Below are 20,459 nucleotides of genomic sequence, written 5' to 3'. Positions count from 1 at the left end.
CTACAAGTGGCTCCCGGTGTTGGCCATTGCGCACTGGTTCGTCCACGTCCCGTGGCTCCTGGCGAATGCAAAGTTACTCGCTGGTTCGTCCACAGTCTTTATTCCATCCTAGTGGCTCCCGATACTCGTCAAGTTGAGTGTCGGTTCGTCCACGAAAACCTACCTAAAACCTAAGGTGGCTCCCGGTGTTGGCATTTGCGCACTGGTTCGTCCACATCCGTGAAGTGACTCCCAACGAGTGCAAAGTTACCCGTTGGTTCGTCCACGAAACAATAACAATATTCCAAATCCCTGACCCTCGGTCAGACTATCTAGCCCTCAGCTCGTAACATCGGTTTCAAGCGCGGATTGTAGGAGAACGTGAGTGTAAGAACTTAAGAGAGAGTTGAAAAGAATGAAATAGGGAAATTAGCACATAGATTCACACACACTACTGCCTTATTTAGAAGATTCAACAGTAAGGCCGGAGCGGACCCACTTCGGACGCTTTCGAAGGCGCAAAGCTACGACACTCTACGACGAAAAGTCGCGAGGTGCGTGTCTAGGGTCCACGGAATTATATTAGAGCCAAAGTTTTTCTAGACTTTGTGTTAAAGTTAGGAAAAGGACTTGATTCCGTTGTAAAGAAATTTCTGCTAATATCATTAACTTTATTTATTTTATCTTTATGTTAATTCTTTACATCGTATATACAGGGTGTAACAAAAATGTCGCAGTTCCTTAAAAGGGGTGATTCAGGGAGTGATTTGAAACAACTTTTTCCTTAGCGAAAATGTAAGATGAGGCTTCGTTAACGAGTTATTAACGAAAAACACCGGCCAATGAGAGCGCGAGTTTGCCGTCCGAGCGACCGCGGTAGCGTTGGGTACGCGCTGGGCGCTACGGTTGTACTCCGAACAAGAAAGTCGACATGCGTCGAAGGAAATAGCATTAGTGTGAAAATATTTGCATAACGTATAAACGAAAAAGCAATGCAACAAAAGAAATGAACGGAGAATTGGAGAATTAACGTTGAAGATAGAAACGTTGAAAGTAGTCTGCGTTTATATATATATATATATATATATATATATATATTGTAGGCAATTTAGTGAGCGAAGTGAGGGTGCAAGTGGCCGAGGCATGGGCGCAAGGTCGACCTGATGAGACCGAGGTGGAGTTTATGGTGCAGACGTGACCCGTGGCGATTTTGAGGAATTATAAGAATCGTGTTAAGAAAATTGTCAATGGACATTGACGCGCCGTAAAACTCCATCCTGCAGGCCAGATGGGGAAAACCCAGGCAGCGGCCGAGAGCTCGGGCGAGTGCACCCCACGGTATCCACGTGCCCTTACTCCGCTGACTGTTTTAGGCGGTGGGTTTTTCCAAAATATTCGGACGTAGTGGGGAAAAACAACCACGCAGGATAGACTTAAGGGAGACAGCGTGTCAGAGAGTCTGTCTGAGAAATGAATTGAAGTAGCAACGTGCATGATCCGCGTACTGGTCAGAAGTCCACGAGTGACAGGTCGATCGCAGTTCAATCGGGATTCCGAATTCAAAATAAACTATTAGTGCTATAGGTTAACCGTTCATTTTTCCTATTAAACCCTCGCTCGTCCTCCCTACAAATTCAGAAGTGGGATTGAAACGGATAACGAACGGATCTGTTAGTGGAATCTTAAACAAAAGGAATTGGGGAACAGTGACGGGCAAACGGTGTACAGTGTTGAAACCGTTGTGGTGAAGCTGCTTTGTGTTTTGTTGTGTTTGGACATTGTGACCAACGTGAAGTGTGTAAGAGGAAGAGGACGACGTGTAATTGGCACGAAGTGAATCGAACTGTGAATCTTAACACGTTGGTGGGGAAAAGAAAAAAAAAGAGGAAAATTTTTTTTTCTTTCTCTGTCTTTTTGCAACATGGCCACCACAATGGCTTATACCGTGGCCGAATTGAAGGAGTTTTTAAGGGCTCGAGACTTATCTTCAGCAGGAACTAAGGCTGAATTAATAAATCGTTTAGAGCAATTCGACGAAAATATTTGGGAGAATATTGCCGAAGAAGGAAGGGTAACCAGAGAAGCTGCGCGAACCAGTCACTTGGACGACCAGCGGATAACAGAAGCAGGACAAGCTGCGTATGGTGAAGAAACGCGGAGGAGGGAATCGGAACGTATTCGTAGAGATAAGGCGAGATGGGACACCATGCTCAACGAACAGATGCAGAGAGAATTGGACTTACTGAGGAGGGAAAACATGGTGATGCAAAGGGAATTAGAAATCATGAGGAATGAGCAGATGCGCACGAGAAGTTTTTCAGCTAGTCCAGACATTCCAGGAGATGCGGAAAGAGTCAGAGGACCAACTGGACCTTCCCCGACGATGAGTATTCGAGCGATCGGTGATTTATTATCCGATTTTGATGGTCGCGACAATACGTTCTGGAAATGGGAACAGCAAGTGAACCTTCTTCGTACAACGTATCATTTGGATGAGAATGCCACGCGGGTGTTAATAAGTTCAAAATTGAAAGCGCGAGCCGCGAGTTGGTTTCATTCGAAGGCGGAGCATATCACCCTCCGAATAGACGATTTATTGAGGGAAATGAAGATCATGTTTGACCATCGACCAAGCAGACTGTCGCTTCGTAGGCAGTTTGAAAATAGAGTGTGGAATTCTGGTGAACTTTTTACGGACTATTTCCATGATAAAATAATATTGGGAAATAGAGTACCAATTGCGGAGGGAGAATTGGTGGAATACATCATTGATGGGGTGACTGATCAACAGCTGCGGAACCAAGCACGCATCATGCGGATCAAAACGACAGCAGATTTATTAGAGTCGTTTGAGAATATCAAATTGGACCCGAAGAGAATGAATGAACGGGACTTAAAGGAGAAGAAGGAGACGAAATTTGGCCGTATCCAGCAGCAGACATTAGTGGGGAAACCCCCTAAAAAAGAAGTGCGATGTTTTAATTGTTCCGAAATGGGACATATTTCGACAAGTTGTCAAAAACCGAAAAGGCAACAGGGAGGCTGTTTTGAGTGTGGATCGATGCTACATCGAATAGCGGGATGCCCGCGACGAACCGCGAGTCAATCAGGCGAGAGCAACATGGCGAGAGAAACGACCACGACTAGGAGAGAACTCTCAGCGGCAACGTCGATGAACATGGTACAACCAGCCACACTCAACGCACCGTACACGGTTTCAATAAGTTACAATATAGCTGATAATAGCGGACAAAATTGTAAGTACACGCTATGCGCAATGTTGGACTCCGGATCCCCGATCAGTCTAATAAAAAATTGTTTGGTTCCTTTGCACGCGCGAACACAGGGGTGTGAGACCGGGCCAGAATTTTGCGGTATTAATGGATCGCCGTTAAAGATATTAGGTAGATTTTATCAGGATGTTGAAATTGAGGGCATCTCAATTAAATTAAATTTTTATATTGTACCAGATAATACTATGGCATTTATGGCGATACTCGGACGGGATTTTTCGTCACATCCATTAATTAGAATTACGTGGGATGGGAAATTAGTGATTACAAGGAAAACACCGGAAGTGATAACCGATGAATTAGATTGCGCGATCAAACAAATTATGAATATAGAATGTATTAGTGGCGTGAGTACAGAACAAGAAAAATTACAGATCAATTCAAAAATCGGGCCGGAAAAAATAGAAAGAATTAGGGATATGTATGTGTCTGATTACATAAAAATTAAAGAAACCAGTGCAATGGAAATAGATTTCGAAATGAAGATCGCGTTAAAGCATAATCAGCCAGTTAGTTTTAGACCGAGGAGATTATCTTTTGCGGACAAGCAAAAACTGCAGGTCATTTTGGATGACCTGTTAGAGAGAGGGATTATCCGTCCGAGTGAGTCACCGTATGCCAGTCCGATAGTTTTAGTACGTAAGAAGAATGGCGAGACACGTTTATGTATTGATTATAGAGAGTTAAACAGAATTACTGTGAAAGATAACTTCCCGAGTCAGCTGATAGACGATAATATTGATCAATTAAAAGAGAAAAAATTCTTTACGACGCTTGATCTAAAAGATGGGTATTACAATGTACGAATGGCGCGAGAGGCAATTCAGTTTACAAGCTTTGTAACCCCTTTGGGGCAATACGAGTTTTTATATTGTCCGTTTGGGCTAACAAATGCACCCAAGGTATTTCACCGATTTATTCGTAAAGTTTTCTCCAACTTAATTAGAACGGGAAAGATGTTACCATTTTTTGACGATTTTTTTATTGCAACGGAGACTCTGGAAGAACATCTTGAAATTCTGCAGGAAATATTTCGAGCCGCGGGTCAACATCGTCTTACATTTAGATTGGACAAGTGTTTCTTTGCGCAAAACGAAATAGATTATTTGGGATATCACGTTAGTGTGGATGGGATACGACCAAGTGATAATAATATTGCATCAGTTATCAATTACCCGATACCGCGGAATGCGAAGGAAGTCCTTCGGTTTGTGGCCCTAGCGAGTTATTTTAGACGGTTCATCCCGCAATTTTCAATGATTGCAAAACCACTGTATGATCTCATTAAAAAAGAGGTGAAATTTAAATTCAGAGAGGAGGAAAGTAAGGCATTTGAAACCTTAAAGAAACAATTGTCCAGTAAACCGATCCTAGCAATTTATTCTCCGAAGGCAGAAACAGAATTGCATTGCGATGCGAGCGTGTCAGGGTTCGGTGCAATTCTTTTACAGAAACAAAGCGATGGTAATTTTAGACCAATATCATACTTTAGTCAACGGACAACACCCGCCGAATCAAAATATCATAGTTTCGAGTTAGAATGTCTTGCGGTGGTATATGCAGTTAAGCGTTTCCATGTATATTTAGGCGGAATTTTTTTTAAAATCATGACAGATTGTGATAGTTTCCGTTTAACGTTAAGCAAGCAGAATATAAACCCCCGAATCTCACGTTGGGCAATGTTCTTGCAGGACTATGATTTTGAGATACAGTATAGACCAGGTAAAAGAATGAGCCATGTTGATGCTCTCAGTAGATGTCATAGCATACTAGCAATAGAAGGAAATACTTTTGAGCAAACATTGTCAATATGTCAGGATAAAGATGACGAGATAGGTAAAATACGCGATAAATTGCAAAAGACCGAAATGAAGTTTTTCGAATTGTGTAATGGATTAGTGTACCGAAAGGATAAAATGAAGAAACTGCTATTTTACGTACCACACTCAATGGAAAATAATGTAATCCGTACTTGCCACGACGATCTGGGACATGTTGGTTTGGATAAGGTAGTAGACAATATCTTGAAAGTGTATTGGTTCCCTAAATTACGCGAGAAGGCTAAAGATTATATAGCGAACTGCTTACGATGTAGGGAATTCTCTCCACCTAGTGGGAAACAACCGGGGTATCGGCATAATATACTTGATAAGATTCGGATTAATGTTAATTAATATTTATATGATTAAGTAAGTGTGGTGTAAATAAGTGTATGAATATGAGTGTGTTTATTTTTTTTTTTTTGCGTAGTATGAATGATGACTGATTCGTAATCGACCTAAGTTTAGCCGGGACGGCTAAAATGTCAGAATGGCCGAACTGTAGGCAATTTAGTGAGCGAAGTGAGGGTGCAAGTGGCCGAGGCATGGGCGCAAGGTCGACCTGATGAGACCGAGGTGGAGTTTATGGTGCAGACGTGACCCGTGGCGATTTTGAGGAATTATAAGAATCGTGTTAAGAAAATTGTCAATGGACATTGACGCGCCGTAAAACTCCATCCTGCAGGCCAGATGGGGAAAACCCAGGCAGCGGCCGAGAGCTCGGGCGAGTGCACCCCACGGTATCCACGTGCCCTTACTCCGCTGACTGTTTTAGGCGGTGGGTTTTTCCAAAATATTCGGACGTAGTGGGGAAAAACAACCACGCAGGATAGACTTAAGGGAGACAGCGTGTCAGAGAGTCTGTCTGAGAAATGAATTGAAGTAGCAACGTGCATGATCCGCGTACTGGTCAGAAGTCCACGAGTGACAGGTCGATCGCAGTTCAATCGGGATTCCGAATTCAAAATAAACTATTAGTGCTATAGGTTAACCGTTCATTTTTCCTATTAAACCCTCGCTCGTCCTCCCTACAATATAAAATCGTATATATATAAAAATATATATATATCGTATATATATAAATCGTATATATATAAAAATATATATTTTTACGTATTAGAATTTATTTTAATTATTCATTGTAGTGTACTAAATCGTCCATCTTGGTAGCTGATGTGGTGTGAACAGTGCTAATTTCTTTTTCCTGCAGCAAGAACGGCGAACAGAGACAAAGAAAGAAAGAAAGAGACAGAAAGGAAATCAAATTTCCAATTCAAATTTTATACGAATTATTGTTTGGTGAGTTGAATATTTAATTCCACATTCTTTGTTAATTTCAATGTCAATTTGGAAACAGGTAAGTGATGGTAGTTTTCTTGATAATCGTCAAGATTATGGGACACCCTTATCGGAGCTACCACACATTAGCGCGAAAGTATAAACCATTTCACTGTAAAGTTTTGTGTTAATAGATACTGTTTATTTTTCTCTTTAACTGAATCTAAGTTATTACGATTAGCCTCCAATATCCTTTAATCTAATCAGATTTCAATGAAAGGACCTGTATAGGACTAGATTACCGACGAATCCAAATTTTCCTACCCCTTACCCTTGAGGTAAGGTTCCTTTTATAGTAAACAAAAATTTGTGTACTGTTACCCGTGCACCGGGACAAGACTAATACCGCTCGGGTCCACACCCGCGCACGGCGCGTAACACTAATAATAAATATAATATATTTAAAACTGTCTTTAGGCGCTCATACACAAAATATAGAACATCTGTGGCGAGACGTTCGCAACAGCATTCCGCAATACGGAGCGCGTGAATATCATATGAAGGGATACATAGCAGAGTTTATTTTTAAAAGAATTTTCCTCACAAGGACAGAACATCTAATTTCTTTAAATATATTGTCGAATTATAACCACCGATGACAGACAAAATTGAAGAACCCAGCAGGGAAAGCAATACTGAAGAAATTAATTAATATGATACACAAAACGTTTCTTTTCAGGGCCACCATACATTTGGACGTAGAAACACTTAATGTCTAACACTTATCTCAATTTAAATAGAATGAAAGTGACAATTATTTCATTTGGATTAATTAATCTACGTATCAAAATACATGATCTAGGAAAATTTCAAAAAAATCGGTAAGGAGTAAGTAATTGTCAATAATTACCATTTTTAGTTTTCCGTGCGTGACGTTTGATAACTTGTAAAGATAGAGATTATGTATCTTTTTTGTTTCTAACTGTGTATTTTGAAAGAAAGTAATAAAATGCTGTATATGTTTTCAGTTTAATTTGTTAAGTTTATTTCATAGTTTCATTTATTTAGTCATTATTTATGTGCTCATCAGTTTTTACATTTATAGATAGTCGAAATAGAAACTTTTGCAAGCACCAATTAATAATCAAATTAGTAGTATTTCAAAATGGAGGCAGTCTTGTGAAGTTGTATGTGAATTTTGAATTTGGTATTTGGAAACAGGTAAAGGCAACAACGGACTTTATAAACTGGTATAACTAAATTCTTATGTTGCAATCACGATATTATAGCTAATGGTTTGTTTTTCAGTTAAATTTATTTTTATTGGTCGACCATTAGATAAACTTAATAATCAAGAGCAAGAGAGGAAGATAATCTAGAGACGCGGCAGCGTCTCGACGCCACGTACATAAAAATTGAAAATCGATATATATACGTCAACTGTCGTTGCTGTGTATCTTTACTCATAAACCGGCTATTCCAACCTAACCTAAAACTTACTTCATTAATATCTCATCACGCCTGCAATATTTTCTAAAAAAAAGCACTTTTCCTATGTAAACCGCATATAAGCTTTCGAATAAGAACAAATTCAATAAAATCGGTCCATGTATGACAGAGATATTTTAATATCATGTCATGAGTTCTTCAGAAACGCTAAGAAAATTTTTCTTCATCAGTCTCAAATTTTCGTCGACATAATACGTACATATGTGCGTTGCACGCACACATTCAGCCAAAAGGAACTACATGATGTTTCGTTCGTCGACTCTGGGGATCATTCGGCAGGGCTTGGCGGCCGGCTATCATTGGAAAGAGAACCTGCCAAGTGTCGAATGACATTTCGGACGCACCGGCACGGAGGTTATCGATAAAACGAAATGCAGGAAAAAATAAATATAACAGCAATATAACTGGGCCATACATAGAGCAAATAACGTCAAGAGATGAATTACAAAATTTAGGTAATTTACATCCATTACAAATAGGGAAAAAAAAGCCCTTCTTGCAACTGAACTTCAAAAAATAAATAAACTAGCGAAGGATAAGATACAATTGACATTTTTAACAACTACTACACTCACGCTAATAATTTTATGGAAAATGCAAAAAACAAACTAACGGAATGGTACGCATATATTCCAGATTATAAAATATACAGGCACATAGTAATTTATGATATACCTAAGGATATGAAGATAGAAGGAATAGAGGAACACAAATCTAACCCAGAGGTACTAGAAATAGAGAGATTAATGGAGATTATGGAATTAAAGGAGACAAACTACCACAAAACATGTACATACAGAGGTGGGTATGTATTTTACGCAGTGTTGTAAATACATTTACACGTCGTAAATGTATGTATAATATGTAATTTTTCAGACCATTTTATACGCGTCTTTTGTAATGAATATAATAAATAGAAATATTAATTATTTCAGGAGTGAACGATAAAAAAATATCTCTTTCATGTAAGTAATATAAGAAAGATTTAATATTAAAAACACATAGTATTTAAAATGAAACATATAAATTAACTGAAAATTTTGTAACTGTGCAGCAAAGTATAGCTCCTGGTTGTCTGAAAATGAGCGGTAGAAAAGACCATACTCAATATGAACCTATAAGATTCATGAAAAGAAAAAATGAGTTAGGTGAAAATGTTACACTCTACGATATGCAACCAAGATATTAGCAATACAGCTATAAAAAGATTAGAAGCACACTAAAGAGTTTGCAATAAGAAAAACAACACAAATAGCCCAACACTGACAACCTACAATGAAAAAGTTAATAATAATAATATATGTAAACTAAATACTTCTGAGGAAAATATTACTAATAAACGTAAAGCCAGAAGTAGCAGTGATACTGATACAAGTTACAATATGAGTGTGGAAATGTTATTAAGTAATGAACTAAATTCAAACGCTACAAATCTTTCAACTTATAATATAATGGTACCAAGTGTCTGTAAAAATAAGGAAATTCATGAAATTCCTAAACGTTCAGTTAAAAAACCAAATAATAAAATAAAAACTTTTATAGATAATATTGATGAAAAAGATATTACAAAAACTAATGAACCTCTAGTTCAATTACTACTAATATACAAAATTGATTTAAATTGTTTAGAATCAAAATATTTAAAAAACCTACTCCATCTATTAAGACCTGCATTTACTATTCCTACAATTCAGGAAGTAAAACAATTAAGTCATCAAGTTTATGAGAAATATATGAATAAATCTGGTGTTATCAATTCTTCTGGCATATTATTGATTACGGTACAAGAAAATAAATAAATGATAAGTATGACTTTCAGTTCTGAAGAAAATTTTTTGTTTGCCAAAAGTACAAATCAATCAGATATGGAATCTTTCTTAAAATCATCAGTCCTCGAAGCAGAAAATAACTACCACAAAGAGGTATATGCAGTTGTGTCAAATTATGAACAAGACATGCAATTAACAAATACAAAATTTTCGTACTTTAAATGCATATCACAACGACTGAAATCATTTATCAAAGAAAGTATTGATCATAATTTTGTGCAACAGATTAAGAATTTAACAGCTGCATTTCAAAACATTGAATGGGAACAAGAAATAATAAGGTATAATGGGGAAAGTTACAGTACTATGGAAAAGGAAGACTGCCATAATTATCTAAAAATATTTAAATCGTGTTTAAAAAATATAAAGTCAATGCGTCAAGTGGTGTGCAATAGTGAAGCAGAATTTTGTCAAAACGTAATATCGTTATTATTTGACAATCAGTTTGAATTAAAATTAAAAGAAAATATTTGTATTTTACAATATATTTGTGAAAAACTTAGTAATAAACAACAATTGAATTATACAAGAGCTGTAGAATTGGAGGATTGGATCACATTTTTTAACAATACCGAAAATGAAAATTTAAGAAAAATTATTAAACAACAAGTAGAACAACTCAGTGATCCAATCACTCTTACAGCACATATGTTGCATCCATGCTATAAGGAACATAATATAAAATGCAATGAAGAAGAAAATACAAAGAAAATAATTGAATTTTTAATTACTGAGTTAAATGAAAAAGGGATACACAGTTATTTTCAATATTGTGACAATATTGATATTTTTGGAAAATTGACAAATAAAAACATTCAGTCACCAATAACATATTGGCGTTTATGCTAGGATCAACAAATGTATCAGAAGCTGGAAGTTTAATTGACCTTGAACAAGAAAAAATATTGGAATTATATTATTTATTAAAAATAACTGAATGATTCTAATTCAAAGTTATTTAAATTTTTATCAAGGTTTGCTGGTTCAGCAAAATAATGTTCCTAGCTTATACAAAGAAATACTTTGTATTTATGCATTACTAGAATAAAAAATATTTATTTTGTTTTCATTAAAAAATTTATTTCAATACAAAAAAATACTTTGTATCCATGTAATTAATAGAGTTTAACAAATTTTTATTTTCATTTTTGAGTTTATTTTAATTGTTTGTAAAAATGTATTATAAACGGTATTACTATATTCTATAATTTTAATTTTGAAAAACTAATATAAAAAATATTATTTGTATAATTAGTTTTTAAACATTTTATTATTGTAAGACACAAATAAATGGTCTTTATTTTAAGAAATTGATATCTTTATTTACACGTTTGGATGCGACAAGTGTCAAAATTCACACTGCTTGTTTTCCAGTGTTATATATACTTATAGGTTATAAGATACATCTGCACACATACATCCAACATACACTACATCACTACAAGTATTACAACTCTTTCACTATAAATTATTATTGAAAACTAAGGACTTCAGTCTTCATCATCAGACAAATCTAATGAAGTAGAATCTTTTAATCTTAATGAATAATATAATGCTACTAATTTTGCCGATTTGTGGTCTTTTAGTCGATTTCTTTTTTTACAATGAACTTGGGCCCATTGAGAGAATAATCTTTCAAGTTCTGCTGTTGATGCTAGAATATTAATTAATTTTTCGGTTAATAAACTTAATTCCGAATAAAAACATTTTGCAGTCTTCCAAAATAATTCGGCTGATTGAAATTGTTTTTCAAATAGTTTTCCAAATATGGAATTTTTATTTTTAAATTGTTCTAATTGTTGGAGACCATTGTCATTTAATAAATTTTTTAAAAATTCATTCATGATATTTATGTAATAATCATTATTTATAAACTTTTGCCTTATATATACTGGGTGCAAAAAGTTTGCAGCTAATCGATAACAATTGATAACTTTTTTTAATTATTTCAAATTCTTCATTAGATGCAGTAATACATAAATGAAACCACATCTCAGTAGCATAAATCATGTTACAATTAATTTTTTGACATGCATTAACTAAGGTGCACACAGGATCAAATACTATTAAGGCTTCAATTAATTGTTGCTCAAATGTCCCTTCAAATATTGTATTGGCAACTCCATTTTTAAATATGTATCGATTTTCTAAATGTTGATTTCCATTATTTGTAATTATGTCACACATTAAACTAATATTTTCCAAGCATCTTCTGTAAGCATTCCGTTTACTGCACCAATGGGTATCTCCAGGTAATACCATCTTCTTGCCTCCTCTTGACAACAGTTGGTGTTCCAAATTAGAGGATCTAAATTCTTTGATAATATCTGATACTTTATCGTCAAATGTATTGTTAAAGATTTAAATAACAAATTACCACTGTGACTGTTACATGTAAGATGCCACAGATTCACTCTTTTCCCCATATAGGTCATATTTGAGGCATTGTCAGTTACCACAGCATAAATTTTAATATTATATTTATCCTTTGCAATTTGGCAACAATCGTTTACAACTTCAGTCACAGCCTCTCCAGTTTGTCTTGCAGTACTGAAATCCCAAAAGTCCAGAAAAAACTGATGGCCAGTTGTAAGGTGTAACATGGCTACAACAGTTTTAGCATTAGCTGTTGAATTTTTCCAGCCATCAATTAATAATATTCCATCTTGTTCTGAATCTTTCCTTATAGAACTGACTAATTGATTATATTCTGTACCTAAAATTGTTGTGGATAGCGTTTTTCTTGTTGGAGGTTTATATTCATTATTCAATTCATTAATGAATCCTTTAAAATGTTCGGACTCAACCACATTAAAAGGGATATTACATCTAAAAAAGAAATTTGCTAATAGATGATCAATCTTTCTATTCCTAGTGTAATGTGCCCGCCTATGACTATCTCTATCTTCTCATAATCATATCTATACTTTCTACAAATATGTACTCGTAGTCATACTTGTTTTCGAGAATCAAGTCACCATAATCTTAAGAAATGCGTCATCCGCACCCTATGAACTAAGCGTCTTAAATAGTCAAACATTTTTACTTTAGTCAGAGATTCTGTCAAGAAGTCGAACAGTGTACATTTGAGAACAGTATTGTGAATAAACCTCTTTTACAACCCAAAATTGGTATAAGTTCTTTCTTGTGTCCATTACACTAGAATAAAAATAACCTGTTAAATAACATAAATTATATTTGTTATTTTATATTTATTTCTTTTACTAACTTTTCGGCATCCATTTTCGTCAATATTTAACTTGCTTTTAATCGGATTTATAATTATTGGTAAATAAACACTTATTACAAAAAAAAAAAACGTTTTATAGGTTAGTTATTTTCGTTTCAGAAATGACACTTATGTAAGAAAATTCGCGGGAAAAACCCACGGAGGTCAGGTCATCCCTTAACTGCGTCGCGGGAAGTATAGGCAGGCCTTTTTGCGAGGCCCACTTGGAGTCAACCTTTCGAGCTGAGCAGATCTACGTGGAAGCATTTCGCGTACCTTTGTATCTGTATTCGAGTATTATACTCCAAAATTGTTCACTGAATACTCGTCTGTGTGTTCAGTCCCAATTTCACGCCACGTCCTCACCTCGTTTTTGAGATTCGTCTCACACTTACGACACTTTTACGACATTTACAACATTTTCGACACGTGTCGTGTATAAAATAAAAAATCCGTGTTATTACCCACCTCTGTATACATATGGTATGTAAAATGTAAAATAGCATTAGTTAAAAAAAATATTAAAAAATACACTAAATGTCTAAGATATGGTCACATAACAAAACAATGTTTAAGTCAAAAAAAAAGAATGTAAGATTTAAGTCAAGAAACCAAAGAATGTAAGAACAAAATGAAATGTCATAATTGTAAAGGGAATCATAAAACATTTAGTATAAACTGCCCAGGACTCCAGTACCAAAAAATTTTAGCAACGACTATGAGCTATTACAATATTGGCCATAAAAAAGCAAAAGAAATTATAAACAAAAAAATATTATAAGTGAAAATCAAATAATAAGTACATATCATAAAGAAATTAACAAAAACACATTACATGATTGGAATGAGAAGCAATTTCTAAATCCATTAAATCCACTAACACCAAAAAAAACTAGAAATTACAAATAAAATTACTGATACACAATTAATCAAGGAAAGAGAAGTAGAAAATGCAGAAACAATAATACAAGTGAAACAAGTCCTATTAGAAAATAAACATAAGGAAAATGAAGATAAAACTAAAGGAGTGGAAGAGATACAAGCAAAGGCACTGTCCTTAGATAACACCTTTCCATATCACAGGAAAGAAAAAATAACAACAAATAAAAACAATACACTAATAACATCACAAGTGAGAGCTGAAATTAAGGGGGCAGACTCCTTCGGGGCCTACTCCGAATCGATCGAAGCGCTGTTGCGAAAAAACGGGCATTAGTGAAAACATATAATTTATACATGCGACTATAGGGTTATCGTTGTATCAGCAGCCCTATTCTGCTCTTGTTCTTCTTGTGTGATCAGTGCGTAGGGGAAACGTATAAAGAAACTCAGTCAAGTAATCAGAGTCACGTTTATTACTTGGTGCGCTTGCCATGGAAGCCGGGCACGCTCTACTCTCCGTCTGCCTGCGTACCGCGCGCATGCGCATCGCCTTTCCCCTACTCCCCATACTTGGGAGTACGGAACGCTGGTCCCCACACACTCCCCCCCGAGTGTCAACGACTTGGGATCACATGGGCAGTGTGGGTAGGTATTTTACGCGTGACAATGTAGGCGCGCTTTATGACGAATAATACATGTGGTCGATGTATCTATATATATCTTTATATAAAAATATTCTATTTTTTTGGTAGTTTTAGGAACTTTAAGTTTCTTACTCTCTAGGCTTATTCTCTAGATTAGGTGCGAAAGTTACAGTTTTCTTACGACTAGGGTAGTTTCTTAGCGCTGGGTGTGCGTCGCTCGGCACGTTCCGTGACGGTGTGTCACTACCGCTGTCCAACGATTCGTCGCATACGACGTATGCGGGTTTTAGCAGTTCAACGGATACGTTCCTGGCCTCTCCGTTTACCTCGATGGAGTATACGCGCTCGGACGCTCGGGCCAGTACTCTGTGCGGACCGGTGTAGGGTCGCTCCAGCGGTTTCTTAGTCGCTTTACATAACAAAAAGACGTGTGTACAGGTGCTTAAGTCCTTATACACAAACGCGCGCTTTTTGAACTTCTGCGCGACCGGCACTGGGCGAACTCTCCGCATGCATTCGCGAAACTCCTCTAGGAATATTTGAGGATCGGCTGTTACGTCCTCCGGGAGAAAGAATTCTCCGGGAATACGGAGCGCGATTCCGTACACGTTTTCCGCCGGCGATGTGCCCGTGTCGAGACGGACGTGGTTTCGGAGACCGAGTAATACCGTGGACAATACGCGAGTTCAGTTCACGTTCGCGTGGCACATTATTGCGGCCTTGAGTGTTCGATGCCACCTCTCGATCATGCCATTTGAGGCCGGATGGTACGCTGTAGTGCGTATGCGATGGCATCCGGTTAGCCTAAGCAACGCTGCGAATATTCGCGACTCGAATTGGACGCCCTGATCGGTGGTCAGGACCTCGGGCGATCCGAAGCGCGCGATCCACTGGTCGTAAAACGCGCGAGCCACCGTTTCGGCCGATGTCTCCCTCAGAGGAACCGCTTCGGCCCAGCGTGTGAAGCGATCGATTAAGGTTAGGCAGTAGCGGTAACCACCGTCGTCCGGCAATGGGCCAACGAGGTCCATATGCACGTGCTTGAAACGCCCGTCCGGGGCCACGATTTGCCCCGGCAACATTCGCACATGACGCGATATCTTTGATTTTTGGCAGTGCACGCAGTTCTTGCACCATTTTGCCACATCTCTGTGCATGTTAGGCCATACATATCTCTGCCTGACTAGTCTGTCCGTGACCTTGGCGCCCGGATGTGCAAGGTTGTGGAAGGTATCGAAAACTTGTCGACGCAGCGACACGGGTATGTATGGACGGATTGATTCCGCGGACATCTCGCAGTATATGTGGGTGTGTTCCGGTCCCCACATCAGTCGCTTCAACGTGAGAATGGGCTTGTCGGACTCCCGAATCTCTTTGAGCTGTGGGTCGTTCGCTTGTTCCCTAGCGAGTTCGACTAGACTGAACTCGGTAGGAAGACGGATTGACTCGACCCGTGAAAGTGGGTCCGCGACCGTGTTCTCATCTCCGGGTATGTACTCAATTCGCGTAGTGAATTGAGCGATGTACGTGAGCTGACGGGCCTGACGTGGTGACGCCTTGTCGGAGCGCTGTGAGAAAGCGTACGTCAATGGTTTGTGGTCCGTCGCGATCGCGAAATCACGGCCTTCGAGGAAATGTCTGAAGAACTTGATTGCTTCGTACATCGCGGTCAGTTCGCGGTCGTATGCGCTGTAACGGCACTGCGCGGGACTGAACTTACGCGAGAAAAAGCTAAGGGGTTTCCATTCACCGTCGATCCTTTGCTCGAGGGTTGCACCCATTGCGAAGTCGGACGCGTCGGTCACTACTCTCGTCGCCGCCGCGTCGGAAGGGTGTGCCAAGGTCGTCGCGTCGGCGAGATCGGTTTTTACTTTGTCGAACGCGGCCTCAGACTCCGGCGTCCACACGATTTCCCTCCTGTCACTTTTGCGCGAATTCGTTAGATACGCGTTCAATGGTGCCTGTACCACCGCGGCGTGGGGTTGGCTACGTCTGTAAAAGTTGGCCATGCCCAGGAATCTCCGGAGTTCCGCGACTGTGCGCGGCCTTGGGAATTTTGTGATCGCCTCGACCTTTGCGGGGGTCGGTTTTAACCCGTCGCGGTTCACTATGTAGCCGAGAAATTCTAATTCGGGCACGCCGAATTTGCACTTTTCCGTGTTTATCCTTAAATGGAAATTCTTCAAGCGTTCAAGAACGGTTCGAATGTGTTTCTCATGCTCCTCCGCCGACGACGAAGCTATGAGGATGTCATCAATGTACACGAACGCGAAATCCAGGTCTCCGAGAGCCCGGTAAATATAACGCTGGAGTGTCTGGCCCGCGTTCCGCAATCCGAACGGCGTCGCCAGGTACTCGAAAAGTCCGAATGGGGTGATCACCGCCGTCTTCGGGACGTCCTCGGGAGCGACCGGGATCTGATGATACGCGCTGTGTAGGTCAAGGGACGAAAAGATAGTTTTCCCGAATAAATTCGCCGAAAAGTCGTGTACGTGCGGCACGGGGTACTTGTCGGGAACCGTGACGGCATTCAGTCGGCGGTAGTCGCCGCACACCCGCCACTGGTCGTTCTTTTTCTTCGTCATGTGAATGGGGCTTGCCCAAGGACTGGATGACGGTTTGCATATGCCTGCCGCGGTCAAGCGTTCAAACTCAAGTTTCGCGGCGCGCAACTTGTCCGGGGGCAAACGTCGTGGTCGCTCTGCGATCGGTGGACCGCGAGTTAATATGTGGTGCGAGACACCGCGTGCCTCCAATGGCGTCTGCTAAGCTAAACCGGTTGCCTCCGGGAAATCCGCGAGGATTCGCGCGTACCGACTCGACGGGTTCGCGGTGTGGATCGAGGTCAACGCCGTCGGTCTCAAGACGCCGAGTGTACATACGCTCGTCAGGGAGTCCGTGAGACGACGCTTTCCCAGGTCCACCACGAGGCCGTAATGCCTGAGCAAATCTGCGCCGATGATTGGGTACGGCACGTCGGCGATACAGAAATTCCACGCCAATGGGCGCCTAAGCGCTAAATCCAAAACGCGGTGCGCCTCGCCGAACGTGTTAATTACCGTGTTGTTCGCGGCATATAATTTAAACGCGTTCGGTTCGCGGACAATTTTGTTGGGAACGGGGAGTAACGAAATTTCCGCGCCGGTGTCGACCAGGAAGAGTTGTCCGAATCGCCGGTCGCGCACGTGGAGACGGTTTCGCGATATCCACTCCCCCGCATCAGTCTCCGCGATGTAGGGGTCTTTCAGTTTCCCGCGACCGTTTTTTCCTTCCAGCTACAGTTTCCCTTGCACATCCGCGCGTCGGATCCGAATTTCCTGTGTGCCCAGCACAGTTCTCGATTTTCAGAGCTACTTCGCTTGTCGTCACGTCTCGACAGGCTTCGCGCCCGCGCACGCCCGCGGTATTTGCCGTCTTTCGAAAGACGTTCTACCTGGGCTGTTAATTTCGCGAGCTCAGCCGTGAGCTTGTCTACCTTGGCCTCCAGCGTGGGTGGGGTCGCCGCGCCGGACACGGGTGCCGCGTAATTAGGCCCTACATTCGTTGCCTCGACGATTTGGTCGGCCAATGACGCGATTTCCGATAATTCGGTGATTTTCGAAGCCGCGAGGATTGCTCGGCACTGCGACGGTAACTGATCCAGAAATATCGATCTTATGACTGACTCGCTGCATCGCTCGTCATCCAGGTTCCGCAGACGCATCAAGATCTGAGTTGGCTTCCCGTCTGTCAGAACTTGACCCTTCAGCAGTTTCCTGAGTCGGCTTTCCGATGACGCGGAATACGTTGCCAAGATTCGCTCTTTTATTTGCGAGTACGGATTTGTGAGGTTCGGTGATGTTACAAGGTCGCGAAAACTCGCTATGATTTCAGAGTCTAACGCGGCAATTATCGTGTCGGCCCGAGTGCGCTCGTCCGCAATGCGCGAGGTTCGGAACGATGCCTCTACCTGGTAAAACCAGAGCGCCGGGTCCTCACGAAAGAATCCGGGAATTTTTGGAACGCGATACGAATCTATGTGCCCTGAGTTTAACGCAGTGATTTGTGCTTGGGCCGCACTCAATGCAGCCTCCGTCCTGGCAGCACGCTGCTCCAGGGTTTCCTGGGGGTTTTCGCTGGGGTTCATTATTTGCGCGTTCTACCGCGTCGTCGCAGTCGTCGCGTCGTATAGTAACGCGGTTTAACGCACGCTCGCTTGTTACCGGTGGCGCTCGTGTGCCCGCTTGGCGCGTTTCCCGTCCACGAGGCACGGTTGCCTACACAAAATGGCCGCCGTGTAATGCGACGCGTCTTGCGCAATCGGAAACGGATTTCCTTGTACCTCGGTCCTTCCAGAATGACTCCTGACGGTGTCTGGGCCACGACGACGGGTGCGCTGAGGTAGAAGGTGGTCCTTCGCCTCCGTCGGTAGTCCACGTTGTTCCTCGTTGTCTCCGATGATCTGGACAGTTCTTTGGCTGTCCCACGCCACTCAGCCACTCGTGGTTGTGCGGGAGACTCGGCAACTCGCAGGGACGATGCTTCTCACCGTGCACGATGTTTCTCACCGCGGACGCCGGTCCGTTGTTGAAAGGGACGTCTCAGCTCGTCGGTGCCCAGTTTGCAGGCTGCGGCAAAGCCCGGTCGAGCCACGCTGGTAGCCCGTTTTTCCCCGCACGTGATCACGTCGGGGTCACCAGTATAGGGTTATCGTTGTATCAGCAGCCCTATTCTGCTCTTGTTCTTCTTGTGTGATCAGTGCGTAGGGGAAACGTATAAAGAAACTCAGTCAAGTAATCAGAGTCACGTTTATTACTTGGTGCGCTTGCCATGGAAGCCGGGCACGCTCTACTCTCCGTCTGCCTGCGTACCGCGCGCATGCGCATCGCCTTTCCCCTACTCCCCATACTTGGGAGTACGGAACGCTGGTCCCCACACGACATTTGATAATGTGGCATCTAGCGTTATCCTGTTGAATTACAAATGAGAATTGCGAAGGTATAATTGCCAAATCGCATCGTAGGAAAGTTCTGTCACGCTGTTGCCACATCAATTACAATTTTATGAATCAGTAAATCTCTACTGAATACGCCTTGAGCCGATATTTTGCTTCATACGGAATAAAGAAAAGGACGGTGCGAGCGAGAAAGAAAGACTATTACGAATAAAACAATACATATGTGCCCAAAATTATGAAAGTAGTCTAAGAAACAACATTTTCGTATGAGATTCACACAAAATTTCACATTTATAATAAATGTTCATTAATCAAGACTAATTATAATGTTACGTAATATAGAATTATTTTCTAATTTATTCAATATATTAATCCTTTCAATATCCCAAAATAAGAAATATACAATTTAGACCACTTTCATAATTATGGGCATATACAGTATGTCCCACGAAATCCTGGACAGTCGATTATTTGCTAACCTAATAAAAATACGAAAAAAGTTTTTATATGAAATTGAATGGCAAGAGGGGGCTGATTTATTGGCCGTAACAATTTTTCTTTATCATTATTATTTACAGAGATATGAAAGTTAAGTTTGGTTTTTTAAATGGGATTATATATATTTTTTTGATCAATAGATAGTACGTTTCAAGACGAATTCAGCAAACATTAATGTATACACCTTTTTTTAAATAGTTTTTAAGATATTACGCGTAAAAGTTTACTGATTTTCGGTGGAAGATTTAGGCCTGCCGTTCCTACCACAGTCTCTTCGTATCAATTTCAAGAGGCACGGTTTAACACGTTGCGTGCGGGGGTAAAAAAATGGTCGAAAAAGTTTTGTCCGATTGTATGCTAGCGCGCGGCAGCACTGCCGAGTCATTACTTCTCCGGGGAAACGGGCTCAACTCGATAGATCTACTCTGTCGCGCGTCGAACGTGTTAACCCGTAGCATCTTAAGTGTGGTCGAGAGTCGAGACTCCCTACTGTGCTTCCTGGTCTCGCAGATTTTCTTCCACCGAAAATCAGTAAACTTTTACGCGTTATATCTTAAAAACT

General features: G+C 40.5%; 3 protein-coding genes and 1 long non-coding RNA gene across 4 annotated transcripts; 2 read left to right on the top strand and 2 right to left on the bottom strand.

Moving 5' to 3' along the window:
- Positions 1–1,900: 1,900 nt before the first annotated feature.
- On the top strand, positions 1,901–5,446 carry LOC143187672 (uncharacterized). Its single transcript, XM_076391911.1, has one exon. It carries the CDS (start codon positions 1,901–1,903, stop codon positions 5,444–5,446), a length of 3,546 nt encoding a protein of 1,181 aa, XP_076248026.1.
- Positions 5,447–7,868: 2,422 nt separating this feature from the next.
- Positions 7,869–10,779, top strand: LOC143187642 (uncharacterized). Its single transcript, XR_013003247.1, has 4 exons — positions 7,869–8,334; positions 8,516–8,680; positions 8,815–8,844; positions 8,934–10,779. It is a non-coding gene; the product is annotated as an uncharacterized LOC143187642 (long non-coding RNA).
- A 152-nt stretch (positions 10,780–10,931) lies between these two features.
- On the bottom strand, positions 10,932–12,680 carry LOC143187643 (uncharacterized). The gene is made up of 2 exons (XM_076391889.1): positions 12,665–12,680; positions 10,932–12,537 (listed from the first exon to the last, which is right to left on the bottom strand). Exon 2 carries the CDS (start codon positions 12,309–12,311, stop codon positions 11,895–11,897), a length of 417 nt encoding a protein of 138 aa, XP_076248004.1. The 5' UTR covers positions 12,312–12,537; positions 12,665–12,680; the 3' UTR covers positions 10,932–11,894.
- Positions 12,681–17,707: 5,027 nt separating this feature from the next.
- LOC143187671 (uncharacterized) lies at positions 17,708–18,589 on the bottom strand. Its single transcript, XM_076391910.1, has one exon. The coding sequence runs from the start codon at positions 18,587–18,589 to the stop codon at positions 17,708–17,710; it is 882 nt and encodes a 293-aa protein (XP_076248025.1).
- Between the last annotated feature and the right edge of the window lie 1,870 nt (positions 18,590–20,459).

The sequence above is a fragment of the Calliopsis andreniformis genome, unplaced genomic scaffold (assembly GCF_051401765.1).
Source record: "Calliopsis andreniformis isolate RMS-2024a unplaced genomic scaffold, iyCalAndr_principal scaffold0133, whole genome shotgun sequence".
NCBI lineage: Eukaryota > Metazoa > Arthropoda > Insecta > Hymenoptera > Andrenidae > Calliopsis > Calliopsis andreniformis.
This window is presented reverse-complemented; position numbering and strand designations above follow the sequence as displayed.

Coding starts and splice junctions, on each gene's coding strand:
- LOC143187672 (XM_076391911.1), top strand. CDS start 1,901: ATGGCCACCACAATGGCTTATACCGTGGCCGAATTGAAGGAGTTTTTA.
- LOC143187671 (XM_076391910.1), bottom strand. CDS start 18,589: ATGAACCCCAGCGAAAACCCCCAGGAAACCCTGGAGCAGCGTGCTGCC.
- LOC143187643 (XM_076391889.1), bottom strand. CDS start 12,311: ATGTTACACCTTACAACTGGCCATCAGTTTTTTCTGGACTTTTGGGAT.